General features: G+C 39.0%; 1 protein-coding gene across 2 annotated transcripts in view; it reads right to left on the reverse strand.

Moving 5' to 3' along the window:
* The window catches only part of SERINC5 (serine incorporator 5), a 45,515-nt gene that overhangs the window by 24,715 nt on the left and 530 nt on the right, over positions 1-20,270 (reverse strand). The window contains exons 2-3 of one of the 2 annotated variants that reach the window (XM_058169391.1): positions 6,723-6,931; positions 2,744-2,911 (exon numbers count right to left, since the gene is read on the reverse strand). In XM_058169391.1, the coding sequence (XP_058025374.1) occupies positions 2,744-2,827 (84 nt within the window). In that variant the 5' untranslated portion in view covers positions 2,828-2,911; positions 6,723-6,931. The remainder of the gene's footprint in view (positions 1-2,743; positions 2,912-6,722; positions 6,932-20,270) is intronic. The other variant, XM_058169390.1, reaches the window with a different exon arrangement.

The following is a 20,270-nucleotide window of genomic DNA, read 5'->3' on the forward strand; positions in this document are numbered from 1 at the left end:
GACAAGGGTAAGAGAACACACTCAGTCATGAGGCTCAGTGAGTGAGTTTAGACCACTGTTTCTGAAATTTAACAATCTGAAAATGCGTTGACTTCAACTCCCAGGATTCCTCAGTCGGCAAGCTTTATTAAAAAGAAAAACAAAATCATGGGTACTTTCATTCACAATTTTCAAAATTACGTGTGTCTGCTAACAGCCCAAATGATTTCATGGTAAAGTATTAATTAAGGTAATTACGACATTAAAGAACACATGAAAAAAAAATTAGGGGATGAAATGAACATTTAAAAAAGACTGGATGGAAAGGCAAAATCTAAGATGCGTTTCCACTTATCTGAGCCAACGTTAGCAATTTATGGATTTGAGAAAGTACACGGATCCAAGCTGTTTTAATGATGTCTGGAAACATTTTTTCAGCATGAAAAATCAGGAACATAACTAACGCTTTATTAATCTTTTTCAGACAGGAATACCAAGTTTAATTGATCAAGAATAAAATTCTCAGTTCTCTCATGAGAAGATCTGTCCAGGACAAGGGTGAAGACTGAAACCTATTTTCGCTTATTCTATGCTCCCCTCCCTCTCTCCCTCACACACGTTCACCTTTCTTTGCTTAATCTCTCTGCCCTATGAGCTGCCAGGAAGCCTTGCCAGAGATCTTTTCAAAATCCTGGCTACATACAGCCTCTAATGCTGCAAAACTGTACTTCTCAGCACTAAACTGAGAAAATATACTAACTATAAAAATATATTATTATCAAATGTCCTCCCCTCCCAATGCTTGATATGCAGCATGGGAAGACACCAGAAAACCAAACATTCAAAATCAATACAGTAATTTTTTTTTTAAAAAAAGGGCAAGCACTAGTAAACTATGCTATTCATCATGAGAAATCATAGTACACTGCTTCACCAGCAACATTTATGGACTGTTTGCACAATCTGGTCAACTTGGCTCATAATTCTTTACAGAAAAAATACTGCAGCAATTTGAGTAGATACTGGCTGTAGGAAAACTTATCCATTGGTTCTAGAATAGATGCATCATATTTAGTGACAAAGTCCATAGAAACGATTGAATATTCAGTTTCAGTAGCTAAAGAGGAATCCTCCTGCAGGAACCTGGTGGAGGATTGAGGGAGATTGGGAGGTGGGTGCTGCAGCATTTGTGGTCAGTTGTAAAGGTGAAGGGGGGGGAGGGAAGGGAGGAATTATAGTGGCTATAAACTTTGGAACTAGGACATAAATAGCTTGGGGGTTATCTGCCATAATGTTGAACCAATTGCTAAAGAACTATTTGTAAAGTTGTTTGTTTTTTTTTACATTTATATCCCGCCCTTCTCCGAAGACTCAGGGTGGCTTACATTGTGTAAGGCAATAGTCTCATCCTATTTGTATATTTATATACAAAGTCAACTTATTGCCCCCCACAACAATCTGGGTCCTCATTTTACCTACCTTATAAAGGATGGAAGGCTGAGTCAACCTTGGGCCTGGTGGGACTCGAGCCTGCAGTAATTGCAAGCAGCTGTGTTTAATAACAGGCTGTCTAAAGTAAGGACTACCTGTATTGATTTTATTTTAATTGTTGATTGGGAGCTGATTGGGAATTTGATACAAGATGAACAGCTATACAAATGCTTTAAATAAATAAATCAATAACGCTTGACTCAAAGGAGACTACTTCAAAAAATAATCAGGGAGCAGAAACTAAATTACCGTATTTTTCAGAGTATAAGACACACCTTTTTCCCCCCTAAAAGGGGATGAAAATTTGGGTGCATCTTATACATAGAATGTAGCCCCACCCACCCTCTGGCCCCCATCCTTTGGCCTCTGCCTCCCAGCAATTTACCTCCTTGCAGCAAGCAGCAAGAAGAAACAGCCCGTTTCAGCTTCAGCACAGCCTAATTAGCACAAGTTGATTGTCGGTTGGATCGGCCTCCTGACGCTCAGCTGTTTCAGGGTGCAGGGCTTCCCATTGCCTATTGCTGCGTGGGCCTCTGCTACTTGCTGCAAAGAGGTAAATTGCTGGGAGCAGATTTGTTTTTCTTGTGCTAATCAAGCTATGCTGCAAATGAAAATGAAAGTAAAGCAGGCTATTTGCTGCAATGAAGCAAAATGCTGGGAGGCAGAGACAGATTTCTTTTTCTTGTTTTCCTATAAAAAAAAAAAGAGGTAGGTGCTTCTTATAGTCCAGAGCGTCTTATACTCCGAAAAGTACGGTACTACAATTTTAGAGGAATGGAAAACAGACAAGAATTCCAAGAAAGGATTCATTTGCATCCTCTCATTCAAAGCAGTCAAGCACTCAAATTTCAGAGAGCAATAATTTTTTTGTCTTTGAGAAAACAGTTATCCATTGTATGGATCTTCCTACTTCTCAACTTTCAAAGTGAAACGCAGGATGAAACATTTGGCACTGTTGAACCACGCACAGTTTGGGGTCTTTCAAAATGTCTGAAACAGTTTATTATAATTGCATATGAATATATGTTCTCTCTCTCTCACACACACATATGTAAAATTGTTGTAATGCTAAAGTATGACATAAATCATGAGAACAGTTCAGTGTTCATCATTATGCCTTCCAAAATTTTACAAAACTCAAGTCTAATATGAAATGGTTCATTCTGTAAGTTCCCTTCAAATTTCAAAAAATATCTTCTTTTCATTCAAAAACTTATTCCAGCACCTCCCTTTTTCCTCCTTGGATCCCCAGGAATTAAATGCTTTTACTTACATGTTCTTTCATTTGTTTTGCTACAGTTTCTGACATCATGATGCAAGAGATGAGAGCCACCAAGATGAAGTACAAGGCATACATAAAGCGGGTGCTAGTCGATTGTTTTATCTTTGGGCAACAACTGCAGCAAAGGGAACATGCAGCAGTACCACAGCAACAGGCCAACTACAGGAATGAAAAAAAGGAAAAACATCAATTTGACATGGCAAAATAACAAGCAAAATCTGTTCCACCTCCCATTCCATGCATTTGTAACTTTCCTTTTCTCTTTTCTCAAAAATCTTTAATAAAAATATCCTTAGAATTAAAAAATGTCATGTTTGGATATCTCTTTTGATAAAAGAAAATCCTAAATTAACGTTTTTTTTAAGAAAAGCAATAGAATGTCTTCAGAAGGGCAAACAGTGATATTTGCCTCATTTGCCAAGGACAACTAGAAAGAGCAAACTGTGATATTTATATATGGGCTCATAATACCATCCAAACGGTTACATTTTATTAAAATATAGTATGGTTCTATATCAGGCTGAGATAGAATTACAAACTTGAATTCTTTTTTTTTTTGTTGACCAATCTTGGGCTACATAAAGTTTGTTTCTGGAATTACAGACCATATTCTTGAGACACTGAAAAGAGAGCAGAGAAGAGCAACAAAGATGATTAGGCAGCTAGAGGCTAAAACAGGATTCTCCAACCTTGGCAACTTTAAGCCTAGAGGACTTCAATTCCCAGAATTCCCCATTTGCTTTGCTGGCTGGGGAATTCTGGGAGTTAAAGTCCACAAGTCTTAAAGTTGGCAAGGTTGGAGACCCCTGGGCTAAAACATATGAAGAACGGTTGCAGGAATTGGGTATGTCTAGTCTAATGAAAAGAAAGACTAGAGGTGATATAATAGCAGTGTTCCAATATCTGAAGGGCTGACACAAAGAAGAGAGGATCAACCTATTCTCCAACGCACCTGAAGGCAAGGCAAGAAACAATGGATGGAAATCTAAGCAAGGAGAGAAGCAACCTAGAACTAAGGAGAAATTTTCAAATGGTGATAACAATTAACCAGTGGAATGGCTTGCCTTCAGAAGTTGTGGGTGCTCCATCACTGAAGGCTTATAATAAGAAATTGGATAGCCATTTGTCTGGAATGGTAGGGTCTCCTGCTTGGGCAGAGGGTTTGACTACAAGGCCTTCCAACTCTGTTATTCTCTGTTCTATTTTGGATGGTAAGTCAGATCTGGCCCATAGGCTACAAATTGCCAACTCCTGCTTTAATAAATTCTCACTTCCAGCACACTGCTAGTCAACACAGTAATGTAAATTACAGCCTTAGTAAGGGTCCCTCTTTTGAGACTCTTGCCCTTCCCACTACGCAGCTATAGACTGTGCTATCCCTTATTTAATCTAAGCACTATTTCTAAGGACCAAATGGATTACATCCCAAGGTTCTGAACGACCTGGCAGACGTGATCTCAGAACTACTGAACAAAATCTTTCGAAGCCCCTGAGGGACCAAAGGACTGTAAGAGCTGATGTTGTTCCACTCTACAAAAAGGAGAAAAAGTAGATCTGGGCAACTACAGATCAATCACCCTGAAATCAATATCTAGGAAAATTCTGGAAAATATAATCAAGCACACATTTGTGAATACCTAGAAATGAACAACACAATTACTAGAAGTCAGATCATGCCAGACAAACCTTATTGCCTTCTTTGACAAAGTGACTAAATAACTGGAAACGGGACATAGTTTATTTAGACTTCAGCAAAGTATCTGACAAAGTAGATTACAGCCTACTTCTTGGTATGATAGTACAATGTGGGATAGACAATGCCACCAACAGATAGATTTGCAACTGGCTGACCAAGTGCACTCAGCATGTAGTCCTCAATGGAAATACATCTACATAGACTGAAGCATGAAGTGGGGTACTTCAAGGTCTGCCTTAGGTCCAGTACTCTTTTGGGGGTGCAGGAGGCGGCAAGTGTGGGACTGGATGTCCCGTCGCTGCCCCACCCTGTTCTTCACGTTGGCCAAGCAGCCCAACACGTCCCAACCCACCCCAATGGCAACAGCTGCTTTCCTTCCCCGCTGTTGTGACCCAGGTTCCTGGACCCGGACTCCTGGACTCGGATGATTCAGAAAGTGAGGGAGAAGACCTGGCCAGCCCTGCTTCTCTTGAGCCCTTTCCCTCCCTGGCACCCACTCAAAGGGAGGAGGAGGGGCCGGCAAAGCCTGATTCCCTGGAGCCTTCTTCTGATTTGGCAATGCCCCAAGAAGAGTTTTGGAGTGATGCAAGACTGCGCAGGCGTGACCGGCGTGCGCAGCAGCGGAAGAGTTGGGACAAAGCCAAATCATAATTGTCATGCAGTGACATCTGCAGAGACTATAAATAGGAGGCGGGACTTCCTGGTTTTTTGTCTTGGACAAAGCAATGAATTGGCGCGGGCTAACTGTCTCAATGGAGGGAAGAATATATTCGTGAGTAATTCTGGCCTTATCTATAATTTCCTCGTTATCTCCAGAAACTTGGCAGGCCCGTGGGTAGACGTGGCCAGGACATGTATCTATGTAAATAAAAGGAGAAAAGAAGGCCTCTGACTGACTCTTTGCTGGGAGTATTGGGGGGAGGGAAACAGAACACCCGCCGTCTCTTTATCGAGAGGGATGGCAGGTGGGGCAGGGAGAAGCGAGATGTGTGGAGCGATATGTGGCTCCCCTTGCCATCTCTTCTCCCCCCTTCACCGGGCATGACAGGGCTCCTGCCCCTCCCTTAGCCATCCGTCCCCTTTAGGGATGCAATTTGGGGGTGGCAGGTAGGGCGGGTGAGAAGCGGGATGCAGGTCTAACTTTTCAAGCTCTGTCGCTTTCCTCGCCATTGTGTCCAGGGAAACACGCTGTAAAACAAAACCTTCTCGCAAATTCAATCAAACTTCTCAAACTTGTGAAAAGGTTTTCTTTTACAGTGTGTTCCCATGGACACAGTGGCAAGGAAAGTGACGGAGCTTAAAAGGTAAGATGCATGTCTCACGTCCCACCCCACCCCAATGGCAATAGCTGCTTCCCTTCCCTGCCATCTCTTTATTGAGAGGGGTGGCAGGTGGGGCAGGGAAGAAGCAAGACGTGTGGAGCGAGATGTGGCTCCCCTTGCCATCTCTTCTCCCCCCCACACTTGCCGGGCATGGCAGGACTCCTGCTTCTTGCTTAGCCATCCGCCCCCTATAGGGATGCAATTTGGAGGTGGCAGGTGGGGCGGGTGAGAAGCAGGACACAGGTCTAACCTTTCAAGCTCCGGCGCTTTCCTCGCCATTGTGTCCAGGGAAACACGTTGTAAAAGAAAACCTTCTCGCGAGTTCAAACTTCTTGAACTTGTGAAAAAGTTTTCTTTTACAGTTGTGGTACCTAGCTCACAATAGCAACTGTGAGAGGGATCTAGTAGACCATAGTTTAGGTATGAGCCAGCAGTGTGCTGCATCTGCCAAAAAAGCTAATGCAGTCCTAGGTTGGATCAACAGAGGAATAGCATCCAGATACAAGAAATGATAATACCACTTTATACTGCACTAGTGAGGCCACACCTAGAATATTGCATAGTTTATTTGCGGTGATATAAGAAAGATGCTGAGACCCTGGAAAGCATTTAGAGAAGAGTAACAATGATAATAAGAGGTCTGGAGGCTAAATCATATGATCAATGATTGAGACTATTAGGTATGCCTAATTTAATGGAGAGAAGGACTAGGGGTGATAGGATACCAATCTTCCAGTATTTAGGGGCTGCCACAAAGAGGGGTGGCTCAAGGGGAATGCGGTGGCTCAGGGGCTAGGACGTTGAGCTTGTCGATCGAAAGGTCGGCAGCTCGGTGGTTTGAATCCCTAGTGCTGCTGTGTAACGGGGTGAGCTCCCGTTACTTGTCCCAGCTTCCCCCAACCTAGCAGTTTCGAAAGCACGTAAAAATGCAAGTAGAAAAAATAGGGACTACCTTTGGTGGGAAGGTAACAGTGTTCCGTGCGCCTTTGGCGTTGAGTCATGCCGGCAACATGACCACGGAGACATCTTCAGACAGCGCTGGTTCTTCGGCTTTGAAACTGAGATGAGCACCGCCCCCTAGAGTCGGCAACGACTAGCACTTATGTGCGAGGGTAATCTTTACCTTTACCTTTACCTTTACAAAAAGGGGGTCAGGTCGACCTATTTTACAAAGAGGGCAGGACAAGAAGTAACAGATAGAAGATCATTAAAGAGAGATCCAACCTAGAACTAAGGAGAAATTTCCTGACAATGAAAACAATTAATCAGTGGAATGGCTTGCCTCTAAAAGTTGTGGGCGCTCTATCACTGGAGGTTTTCAAGAAGAGATTTGACAGCCATTTGTCTAGAATGGAATAGAATATCCTGCTTGAACATGGAGTTGGACTAAAAGACCTCCAAGGTCCCTTCCAACCCTATTAATCTATGTTCTATCTTTTTCACCCTGTCCCCCAAGGTCTTTCCCACATATCTCCTGGACTAAGTTATGCTTTGCTTATCCCCTTACCAACTTTTGCAGCTTCTCAGCCTTTCTGTACAAGAGGACAGAAATCCACCTAGTGTGCTATTCATAGGAAAAACTGGCAGTAGTCAAGAAAGAAAAAGAAAATACATTCCTGAGCTGGGATAGTAGTAATTTTCACCTGCCTACGAACAAATAGGAAGTGAAGGATGATTGTTTTAATAACTTCTAGAAAAATCATAATTTGTTATGGTGCAAAAGTTCTTCTAATGTAAATAAAATTATTTCCTCAGTGCTCCTTGCATGAAACTCTCTGCCCTTTATACACTTCTGCCACCTCCCACCACATCATAGAAAAGCAAAACAGTTGAATAGTTTAAGCCTATTAATTCCATCCCCCATCTGATAATGCTATAGGCTAAGGCCTTGTTTGTGTAAATGCTGTTTTGTATTTATGACTCAGATAACTCCACCAAGGTTTTGACTGATCAAACAAAAATCAGGAAGTTTGTGTCCTTTGTGCTAAATGTCTAAAACCAAGCAACAATTGACTAATTACTTTCTTGAATATTTTTTATTCACTGCAGTATACAGTATTATGTTTTTGATAGGTAAACATGAAAAATATTACTCTTGAATTGTTCATGCAAATGATTTCATCTCTCACTTGGCACCCCGTAGTGATAAAATCCTAGGCAAGATGAACTGCAGTGATCATACTAAGTGGAGAAACACTACATAATCTATACTAGGGGTCTCCAATCTTGGTCCCTTTAAGACTTGTGGATTTCAACTGCTTTTCTGGCTGAGTGACTCTGGGAGTTGAAGTCCACAAGTCTTAAAGGGACCAAGGTTGGAGACCCCTAATCTATACAATGGCATAGGAGAGGCAAATTGGATATTAAAATACAGCTTAAGAAGAAAGTCACACCCTACAATCTCTTTTTTTTTTTCTTGAATGCCTACAGAAACTGGGATTCTGCTCCAGGGTTACTTAACCAGTTTTTCAAGAGCAGGCTATTGCCAAGTTTTGATGAAACTGAATAAATTCCTGTCTGCTGAAGGATTTGAACCTTGATTTGCTAAACCAAGTTTGCTGCTAGTAATCTGTAGTGATTCGACCTCTTTTTTTCCCCCTTAATAAAGTTGAATCTTTCAGGCTGCTGCAATATCTAAATATTAAATAGACATTTCTTTTACGAAACGTCATTTTCAGAAAACAAAACTCACAAACGGGAGCCACGCCTGCTAAAGTAAGCATGACTTAATCTACATGCAAACTTGCCTTTGATAGGTACAAAGGCCTCCCACATGTAAGGCTCTCACACTCATACAGATGCGTGTACACACTAATATATATCAATGTTGACTAGGAGAAGCAGAAATTTTTTTAAAATATTTTCTCTCAAGAAAAAGAAACTAAATGATAACAGCAAGCATGCAACGATTTAAGTCTTTTTTCTTTGTAGTAGAATGAACAGATATGGTTTGTTTTCTGTTTCCCCATCTCACATTTTCTGTGAAGAATAAAAACAGTTTTTCACACCATTGTTAACCAAAACAATACAGTACCTTGTAGCCTTTCTGTATCCCAAATGCATCTGCTAATTTAGTGTTCAGTGAAAGCGTATGGAATCTTGCCTATACAGAACAGGTAGTCCTCAATTTATAACACTTTATTTAGTGACCGTTCAAAGTTACAATGGCACTGAAAAAAGTGACTTATGACCATTTTTCACAGCATCCCCGTGGTCATGTGATTTACATTCAGATGATTCACAACTGCCTCATATTTATGACAATGCAATGTTCCAGGGTCATGTGATTACCTTTTGCAACCTACTCACATGCAAAGTCAATTGGAAAGCTAGATTCACTTAACCACCGTGTTACTAGTTTAACAACTGCAGTGATCATACTAAGTGGAGAAACACTACATAATCTATACTAGGGGTCTCCAATCTTGGTCCCTTTAAGACTTGTGGACTTCAACTGCTTTTCTGGCTGAGTGACTCTGGGAGTTGAAGTCCACAAGTCTTAAAGGGACCAAGGTTAGAGACCCCTAATCTATACAATGGCATAGGAGAGGCAAATTGGATATTAAAATACAGCTTAAGAAGAAAGTCACACCCTACAATCTCTTTTTTTTTCTTGAATGCCTACAGAAACTGGGATTCTGCTCCAGGGTTACTTAACCAGTTTTTCAAGAGCAGGCTATTGCCAAGTTTTGATGAAACTGAATAAATTCCTGTCTGCTGAAGGATCTGAACCTTGATTTGCTAAACCAAGTTTGCTGCTAGTAATCTGTAGTGATTCGACCTCTTTTTTTTTTTCCTTAATAAAGTTGAATCTTTCAGGCTGCTGCAATATCTAAATATTAAATAGACATTTCTTTTACAAAACGTCATTTTCAGAAAACAAAACTCACAAACGGGAGCCACGCCTGCTAAAGTAAGCATGACTTAATCTACATGCAAACTTGCCTTTGATAGGTACAAAGGCCTCCCACATGTAAGGCTCTCACACTCATACAGATGTGTGTACACACTAATATATATATCAATGTTGACTAGGAGAAGCAGAAAAAATTTAAAATATTTTCTCTCAAGAAAAAGAAACTAAATGATAACAGCAAGCATGCAACGATTTAAGTCTTTTTTCTTTGTAGTAGAATGAACAGATATGGTTTGTTTTCTGTTTCCCCATCTCACATTTTCTGTGAAGAATAAAAACAGTTTTTCACACCATTGTTAACCAAAACAATACAGTACCTTGTAGCCTTTCTGTATCCCAAATGCATCTGCTAATTTAGTGTTCAGTGAAAGCGTATGGAATCTTGCCTATACAGAACAGGTAGTCCTCAATTTATAACACTTTATTTAGTGACCGTTCAAAGTTACAATGGCACTGAAAAAAGTGACTTATGACCATTTTTCACAGCATCCCCGTGGTCATGTGATTTACATTCAGATGATTCACAACTGCCTCATATTTATGACAATGCAATGTTCCAGGGTCATGTGATTACCTTTTTGCAACCTACTCACATGCAAAGTCAATTGGAAAGCTAGATTCACTTAACCACCGTGTTACTAGTTTAACAACTGCAGTGACTCTCTTAACAATTGCGGAAAGAACAGTCGTAAAATGGGGCAAAACTCACTTAACAAATTTGTCGTTTAGCAACAAATTTTCAGCTCAACTGTGGTCATAAGTCGAGGACTACCTGTATTGTATTGTATCTGCTCATGAAGAAAGAAAGGAAGGACACTCTGCTCAAGGTTGGCCAGAGGATTTCAAAAAGAAAAACCTGCAAAATAAAGCAATATTTCTCACCGCTACAATATCAGAAGAAGGGGAGAACAGACTGCTCTCTTCTCTCATAATAGAAACTCGGTTTACTGCTTTCAAATATTCTATTTATTCACCAGTTGAGCCAGGATATTTATCCACATTTTAATTAAGGTAAATTTAAGCAAGACCCTTATGCAGCAAAAGACACTCCTTTCTGGGCTCCATTTCTAACTGCATACATTATTTTCTAATGAATACTAACTTGTCCAGTTGTTTTTCAAAGAAACACTAAGGCGAAGGCAAGGTAAGGTATGCGCTGCTCTAGAAGCATTTGCTTATGCTGTTGTTTTAGCAGAACCCACCCTTTCGGACTGTGACTTTCAATATATAAAAATTACAAAAATAAATGAGACATCAAAAAATGGAAATACTATAGTACAGTGATGGCTAACCTTTTCCGGACTGAGTGCCCAAAGCTCATGCACGAATGCGCGCCTGAACCCCTCAAATGCAATGCGCCCCCCCGTGCATGCATGTGTCCCCTTCCCCCCATGCACACGCCCCCTGCATGCGCGGCAGAGATCCAAAAACCAGGTGGCTGTCAGGAGGCGTACACCCATGCGCGATGGAGCTGAACTAGGGCGAGGGCTCAAGTGCCCACAGAGAGGGCGCAATGTGCCACACATGCCATAGGTTCGCTATCACGACTATAGTAGATAGGAAAAAATTAATAGAGTAATAAAATAAACAACTGAAGATATCTGTCATTCTTTAAGAGGGCATTATGGTTGTATTCCTTTATAAAAACAGAGTTAAAAATCACACTTTTTGTTAATATCAGAAATAAAAAAAAACACTGAACTCCATGGAGAGGAATGTACGTATAAGTGTCTAACAATATCAGGTTTCAGATTAAAATAAAACAAAATCAAAAGCTAGTTTAGGTTTACATATGAAGCATAACTATTTAAAAATGATCCAATAATGAATTCAGAAACATTTAAATTGTTTTCCTTGCTAGGTTTCTTCTTTAAACATAAGCATGTATGTTAACTCAAAATTAAATCCCACTAATTCAGTTATGTAAGATTGGTATACTATTATGAAAATCCACTAAATGAGCCCACACACAGTGCTAAACTATGATATGCCCAACAGCCTAAGAATTAAGCAAATCAATAAAACATGCTTCAGTTACTAAACAAATTAAGTATGTGGTGAATGCTTATTGCACAGATCACAATTGAATGACTGTGACAACAGAATAATTAACAAACCATGCTTTATAAAATCTGGTAATCATGTAATATGCTAAAGAAAAAAATATGGTGCAATGTATTGTACATAGCTAAACAGAATAGTGAATGTTGGTATGCTACCTTCTGAAAAGTACACTTAATTGAATTGAAATGTGTCATATTTGTTACTTCACATTTAAGGTAATTTTGTCAGAATTTCATGTTGTAAATGAGACATTGATGTATTTTTTCCATGAGGTTTGTACTGGAGTGAAACATGACTTGTTGGGATGAGTCATATCTAATGTAGTCCAATCACTGTGGAGCATAACATAGTGGTTTTTATTTCTGAACAATCCTGTATTAAAAATAAAACTTCAATATATTTTGGCCATTGATATCAGGAGCAACTGATAGGATGTGTAATTATTATTCAATATGTCAAATTTCTGTTCCTATTTAATATGGTTGTTCTACATTATTTTTGTTGGCAGTCTATTTGAGTACTATGCATCTCACTCCACAAACATTTTGCTTAGAATGTTATATATTTCAGAGACGTAAACTAATTTCTGAAGGGGCCAATATATGAAAAGGTATCCTTAATACAAGTAGCAGAAATAAATTAGTTATCCAACGGACATTAAGTTACACCCTATACCAGTGATGGCTAACCTTTTTGCCATCGTGTGCCAAAAGCGGGGAAGCATGGGGGAAGCATGGGGGCAGCATGGGGGCTGTCATGCGCGCGCGTGCCCACACCCATAATTCAATGCTCCCTATGCCCCCAAGCATGCACACGTGACCTTCCCGTGCCCCCCCCGCTTTTGGCACGTGTCGGCAAAAAGGTTACCGGTGGGCCCAGTAGGCCCATTTCTTGCCCTCCCCAGGCTCCAGAGGCTTTCGTGGAGCCTGGGGAGGGTAAAAACGGCCTCCCCCACCCACCCAGAGGCCCTCCAGAGGCTGCAAACAGCCCATTTCCCAACTTCCGGTGGGCCCGGAAGGCCCGTTTTTTGCTTTCCCCAGGCTCCAAAGGCCTTCTTGGAGCCTGGGGAGGGCGAAAACGGCTGGAGGTCGGGAATGGTCCATTTCCTGACTTCCGTGGGCCCAGAAGACCTGAAAATCAGCTGGCAGGCATGTGCATGTGTGCTGGAGCTGAGCTAGGGCAACGCTCGTGTGCCCACAGATATGGCTCCGCATGCCACCTGTGGCACGTGTGCCATAGGTTCGCATCACGGCCCTATACAATCTCCACAGTCAAATTTTTGAACCAAACTAATAAAATGCTTTCACTGGATTTCCTGTCACAGTCACTATCAGTAAAATATAGGTATCTTGGTAAAATTGATTACTTTTTCCTATTTTAGAAAGGAAACAATCAATTTGTTTTGCCTACTTTCAGATTGCATGTGCAACAAAGTCTTTTCTTTTTTTTGTAAATGAAATTCTCTAAAAATATTTGCAGGATTGTTGCAGGGGAAAAAACTGGAGGAGGGTGCTATATATAACACCTATAACTCCCTGGGGGGAAAGGTGGAATTAGAGTCAGTACTTTTATCAATCAAATAAATGAGTTGTGGTCCAGAAAGTTCAAGGACTCTTTTTGTCATCCATTAAAATGTAATTATCTTCTGGGAATGTCTATGTTAACTGCTTTTATGGCAGAGGTAGGAAAAAGTTTCAGGCTGCATGTTGACCCAAATTCCTTTTCTGTGAACTTCCTGATTGTAATTCCTAATAAACAGAATCACTATTCTGAGACTAACTATACAACAAATATAAAGTAAATCCTAATACAGATGTATGAAAAGAAAATCAGCATGCTATAATGGTTAAGGCACCAGGCTAGAAACAGGGAGACCATGATCACATTCTAGTCCCACCATAGGTACAAAGCCAGCTGGGTGACTTTGAATACGTTTGCCCTCTCTTAGCCCTAGAAAGGTAAAGGTAAACCATTTACAAAACTCTTGCCAAGGAAACTGCAGGGATTAGGCTGAGCTGTTGCCACGAGTCAACTCTGAATTGAAGGTGCGAGTTAGAAGTAAAAACATACACAAAGGTTCATATACAAACGTGGACATGCACATACACCAATTCAGTAGGGTGTGAAAATTAAAAATGTGAATTATGTATCTTTGCATGTTTATGTATCAATCTATGTGTATGCTTCTATCTAACTCACATCCATGAAAGAATGGAGAATTCTGCCCTTAGTCTTTAGCTTGAAACCTGTTTAGTGTAGTCTAAAAAATGCAGTAAGTACAATAAAAATATGGAAATTGAGTTAGATATTTAGAACTGGTATATATTTTATTCAGTATTATAAATTGTTTCCCACCCCCCTACAGATGCCTTATTATTCTTAGATTCAAGATGTTAAGAGGCATAATTTTTTTGGATACTGTTGGGTACTTTTAAGTGTGATAGAACTAGGACAAGTAGACACCAATCTATTAGTTTTTCATAGTGACTTCCTGGAGTCCAAGGCAGGCCTGGGGAGCTCTAGAGTCTGTAAAACCACAATTTCCAGCCTTCATCACCCTTGGCTAAGTAATTGAGGCTGCTGAAAGGCCAAAGATTCCCTACTCCTAGCCCACATAGTTGCACATTATAAATTAGTTAATCTGTCAAAACCTGCCAAACCAAAATTAATTTATGATTGAGAATTAGCTTAAATTTACAAGCTTTTGACTAAAGGGCTACTTGGAGGAGATTCTCATTCACAACAGGTGATCAGGCAATAGGTATATTTCTGCCTAAATACAGGACTCTGCTTTTCTCATTGGCAATTCCCCCAGATTTGGTATCATTTGCAAATTTGTTGAGTTCCCATTCCATCTAGTTCCCATTCCATCCCATTCCATCGAATAGGCAGTACCTGGTTCAACAGTAGATCTCTAGGATCTAGATGTCCTAGTGGAAAACCACTAAGTATGAGTCCGCAGTGTGCTATAGCTGCGTAAAAAGCCAATGCAGCCCTGAATTAACAGAGGGATAGCCTCAAGATCACAAGAAGAGATAATACATCACAGCTATCTTCCAATACTTGTGGGACTGTCACTGGGAGCAGGATTCAACTTATTCTCCAAAGCACCTGGTGGCAGGGCAAGAAGTAATGGATGAAAGCTTATCAAAGAGTGATCCAATCTAGAATTAAAGAGAAAATTCCTGACAGTAAGAACAATTAATCAATGGAACAGCTTGCCTCAAGTTCTAGGTGTCCATTGCTGGAGGTCTAAAAAAAAGATTGGACAGCCATTTGTCTGGGATGCAATAAGGTCTTGGGTAGGGTAGGGAATTGGACTAAAAGACCTCCAAGGTGCCTTCCAGGCTTAAGATTCTCATATAAGAATGCTGTTATGGTTATGATTACAAGGACCAGTTGTAAGTCACTTTTTTCTTTTTTCTAGATCACCCAAAATTGGCTAGGTATTGCCACCAAGATAGGCAATTTATTCATTTGTAGGATCAATTTAAAAAAAGAAGAAAGAAAAACAATATACTGTATACAAACTTTTAAACAACAGTTTATACTATCCAGAATCCACTTTTTTTGTCAAACAGCAGCAAACGCTAAAATATTTAACTACAATTTACTCAGATAGGAGGACTACATATTTTGAGTACTAACATCTGTCTAAACTTTTAGTTGGCTTACTTCTTAATACTACAGATTGGCATTCTGCCTTTAAACCATCCTTCTTCGATCTAGTATTTCTCCAATGTAGCCAATTCTCATGATGTCCTGAAATTCTAAAACTTGAGTGCCAGTACATTTGGAATGCTTAACTTGGGGGAAATTTTTTGTTTTGGTCAAGATTGAAGAAAAGTATGCAATAGTTAATTTAAGGGTCTAAGCAATGCTAAGAACTACAGAACATCATAGAAAACCACAAAAAAATTGGAGAGGAGAATAAATTTTGTTTGCTGTTGCTAAGAATATTTCTTAAAAATTATATGGCATGTACACATGCTCAGAACTAAAAAAAAAACCCTGAACTATTTCTCTTCATGAAATATAAACGTATAATAAAATTTCCTTACTAAAACTCACCACAGAAATTTTCCTCTGTTAAGTTCCCACTAAAAAATACAAGTCCTTAATTTTATCAGAAAGTGTTAATTTGAATTTCATACTAATTAAATAGGACCTCAAAGCTAACAAACGTATAGTTTACTTTTTTAAAAATATGTAAATCAAGATGTAATATAAATAAAAGTATAGTCACACAGACAATCTTGTACATACATTAAATTTATATGCAATGAATCCTGAAAAAAATGAGAAGTTTTCCACTGCAGCTGCTTTATTTAAGACAGAGGTCAACTTCTAGTCTCTTGAGACGCTCTATAGAAAAGCCACATGTAAATTCCTGTTTCCTGTGAAATGTAAGCAAAAACAAATCACTGCTGTTCAAGTAAGAGGGAAGTTATTTCTCTTTCCAAGGAGAAAAAAATATTTCTTTCTTAATCTAGGATTTCAGTTCACTCCAACTGAAGGGCAGATAGGTAATCTCTGTCACTGAAAATAACACCTAAAACCACATTATGGTTTGTCTGGTCTAGCACAATGGCTGAATCCAATACTGGCTTATTCATGAATGTTTGGTAAACAAATCAAGCTTAGTTCAGTGTGTTAGCCAAAAAGATGAGCTAGCTTTAAATTGTTCTCTGTCATCATATGGTAGAAAAATAACGTATTTGTTATTTTTGTCAGCAAGTGGCAGTATGAGAGTCACAAAACAGTTGTCAGCTTCACTAAATACAGCTCACAATCCAATTAGTATGAAATAACTGACTGAAAATGAAAAGAAAGAGTTGAACCTGGGTAGTGCCTGAATGGGAGACCACTAGGAAATTGTGGCTCTATAGCAAGGATGTCAAACTGGCGGCCCACGGGCTGGATGCATCACGTGCAGGCTATACCCACCCCAGCTCCATGAAGGGAAAAAAGTGACAAAATAATACGTGACGGCAATGTGACGTCGTGAGTTTGACATCTGTGCTCTATAGGCTAGACTGGCAACCATTTTATACTACCGCCATAAAACCTATATGTGTGTTTTTATGTGCCATTTCTCCATGAAGTCACCAAGAGGGATGCTTGCTTTACCAGTCTATCTATCCTGAGTACTAACAAAAAATGGCTGTCATGACAGAGAAGTTTGATCAAAAGCTTTATCTTACAAAACATGCAGTCACTCTAATTTTACACAGTTTCTGCTTTTTGTTAGCTTTTCATTCTGATGTAAATGGTTTCAAAGATGTCCAAAAAGTATTTCTATAGAATGTAAGAAAATGTGTTGATTGGGGGACTTCCAGGGGAAGAAATGACAGATAAAGATGGATCTGAAATACAGAACTGACAACCATAGCAGAATGGACTGGCTCTTCCTGTTCAGACAAGGACAGATTTGAGATCACCCACAAGTGCACCAAATAGTTGCTCCTCATAAGATTGCAAAACAGTAGACTCGGGCGACTTAGAACTTTGGGAGACGTGGGAATAGCTTTGAAAGGGTGCTAAATTTGCATGCTTTCTTTTCTAATTACTTTATAAAATCACTATCACTTTTAGTAACCATTAATTGCTTGTTAGATGCTTTTCAGCCATTAGGATAAGTTTGACAGCACCAGGTGAGTTCCTTTAATATTCAATGAAATAAAGTTTTAACTATAAGAAGTTTTTTAAAATATTTTTTTCTGAAAAAACAGCAATATCAAAATGTCTATGGGGATTCTCAATCATCCAGGTCACGGTTGACCCAAAGGTGTTTTTCCAAAAGACAATTGAACTTTCTTGTTTTGTTTTTTTAATTTGAAAACCTTTCGCTTCTCATTAAAAAAACCAACCAACCAACCAATCCCCAAAAGTCCAGTTGCTTTTTAGAAAAGCATCTTTGGAAGAAATATCAAAAGGATTAAAACTTCAATTTTAGGAAGCTACAAACAGACTATGAATCCAGATAAATTTGAAATAAGATTTTGGAATTAATTACAAAGAATACTTCCCATGGGAAAATTCTTTTGTCCTCAGTTTTTTAAAGAAACATAATATTTTAAAAACTGGACACTAGGGGGAACTAAATATTACAATTAAAGGAGAACACAAACTGCAAAAAATTGTAATGACTTACAATTACAGAATCAACCAAAATTGGAGAAATTTGATATTTTTCAGTAATGGACTCAAACATTAATTTTAATACCGTAGTATCAACAGAGACATCTACTCCTATGTGGAAACTGTCCAAATATATTACAGAAGAGGAACAAGTTTTACTTGACAAGATTGAGACTGAATTGAAACTGGATTTACAAATTACAGGCTACAAGAATGCAGTGGAAAAAGATGTTAACTGATAAAAAGAAACTGGCTGACTTAATAATTAAAAGGGATATATAAACAGTAAACCAAGAGAGTGAGATGGATAATTTTGGATTTATGAAAAAGCCTTGTTAAAGCTTAGAAGAATCTCATGAGAAGGGACAAAGAAAAAATGAAAAGATCTTAAATTTTACAACATCATTTGAATGGATTAAAGATTAAGATTATTAGAAGTAAAAGGAAGGAATATAAAATTGGGTTATTTGACCAAGTTTAAAATATTATTTCTGATTACTCTTAAGGACTTTTGCCGACACCAGGACTGAAAAGACAATATTTATGGACTGGAATATAGATAAAAGACGGGAGAGGAAGAAGAGATCATTTGTGGTATTTTAAGAGGAGGTGATAAGTTAATAAAATTGTTTATAGTTGTGATGAAAATGAGAAACAACTTCTTTATATATCCCTTTTTCTTCACTATATTCTTATTTTTTTCTATTTTTCCTTTATATTTTCTGCACCTTTTATTTCTATTTTTAAAGTTCGTATTAGTTTTTACTGATGTAATCATAATCTTTAATAAAATTACTGTACTACCAAAAAAAATGTGTTCATTAGATTTAAGACTTCAGTAGACACTTGCTGGATATGAAATAATGCATATGGCAAGATTGCCAACTGGACACCAAATTATATATAAGCTGTTACCATATGTGGTCACCAGTTGAAAGTTAAGATGCTATCAAATTTCAACCATTCTTTCATATATTAACATATTTCACATGCACAGTTAGAGAACACAAACACTTCTTTATGGTATGGAAATAGGAAGAATTGGATCTAGAATTTAGAATCCTGACTGCAGGCAGAATGGAAAATTATATAGGGGGAAGGGGTCAACTTCCTCCATCTTACGTACTTATGGGACCGCCTGCTGTTACCTTTTGCCTCCCACCGACCTGTACGCTCTCACAGAGAGGGCCTTCTCAGGGTGCCATCCGCCAAACAATGTCGGCTGGCGGCCCCCAGAGGTAGGGCCTTCTCTGTGGGAGCTCCTACGCTCTGGAACGAGCTTCCCCCTGGGTTACGTCAAGTGCCTGATCTTCGGACCTTTCGCCGTGAGCTGAAAACACACCTATTTATTCAAGCGGGACTGGCTTAAAATTTTAGTGTGTTTATTTATATTTTAAAGTTTTAAATGTTTTAAATTCGGCCACCTTATAATATGCTTGTTTTAATTTCTTTTAATGTTTATATTGTGACTTTTACATGGCTGTACACCGCCCTGAGTCCTTCGGGAGAAGGGCGGTATAAAAATTGAATAAAACAAAATAAAATAAATAATCTCCAGGACAAGTCCATGTTAATTACAGCATAGGAAACACAAAACATAAATAATACAAACACAAAGAAGTAGGTGCATCCTTTTTTCCTAGAGATTTGCTGTTCCTGATTGAAAATTGTCAGTTTTCTTGTTCAATTCTTATTCGGAAGAGGGTGTAAATTTTTAACAGTACATAGGGAAGTTTGGAGGCAGCACATTTATACATAATTTCCTTCATCAAGCTATTATAGTAACCTAGTTCACATGTTGCACTAATACTGTTAGTCATGCTTTATTTAAAGCAACTATGCCTTTATTCAATAAATCACAGTCCAGCCGAACATTGTAAACTCCACCCCACAGAAAAAAGTTACTTTTCTTAGGATAAGCAAATATAATACAGACATAAAAGTTACAAAAAACGCATACTACTGAATTGAGACAAATTCCAAGCAACTTAAATTGGGATTGGGTTGCATGATGACAACTGTGGACATGACTATAACTAAATAATACAATAACTATTGTTTTATCAAAACACAGATACTAGCAGGTCTTCTTTAGTGAGTCTTCTTCATTGTTTTGCTAAATTCCTTTGACAGCCCCGCCGAAAGCAGGTCATATATACTTTACAAACGATATATAGCAAATTGACCCAGAGAAAAACAAAGCAATATCTCAATCCGAGTCTGCAATCACCAGCTTGGCCCTGATTTCCGGTTTAACAACCAAGAGCAAGGCTGTGAAAACTGCAAGCGATCCCCGACGCCCATTCAACCGACAGGGAAAGCAATTTGCAGCTGGGAAATCAGAGGAAGCGGTCAATTGGATCCTTAGTTCGAGCCCAG

Source organism: Ahaetulla prasina, chromosome 2, assembly GCF_028640845.1.
Source record: "Ahaetulla prasina isolate Xishuangbanna chromosome 2, ASM2864084v1, whole genome shotgun sequence".
Classification (NCBI taxonomy): Eukaryota; Metazoa; Chordata; class Lepidosauria; order Squamata; family Colubridae; genus Ahaetulla; species Ahaetulla prasina.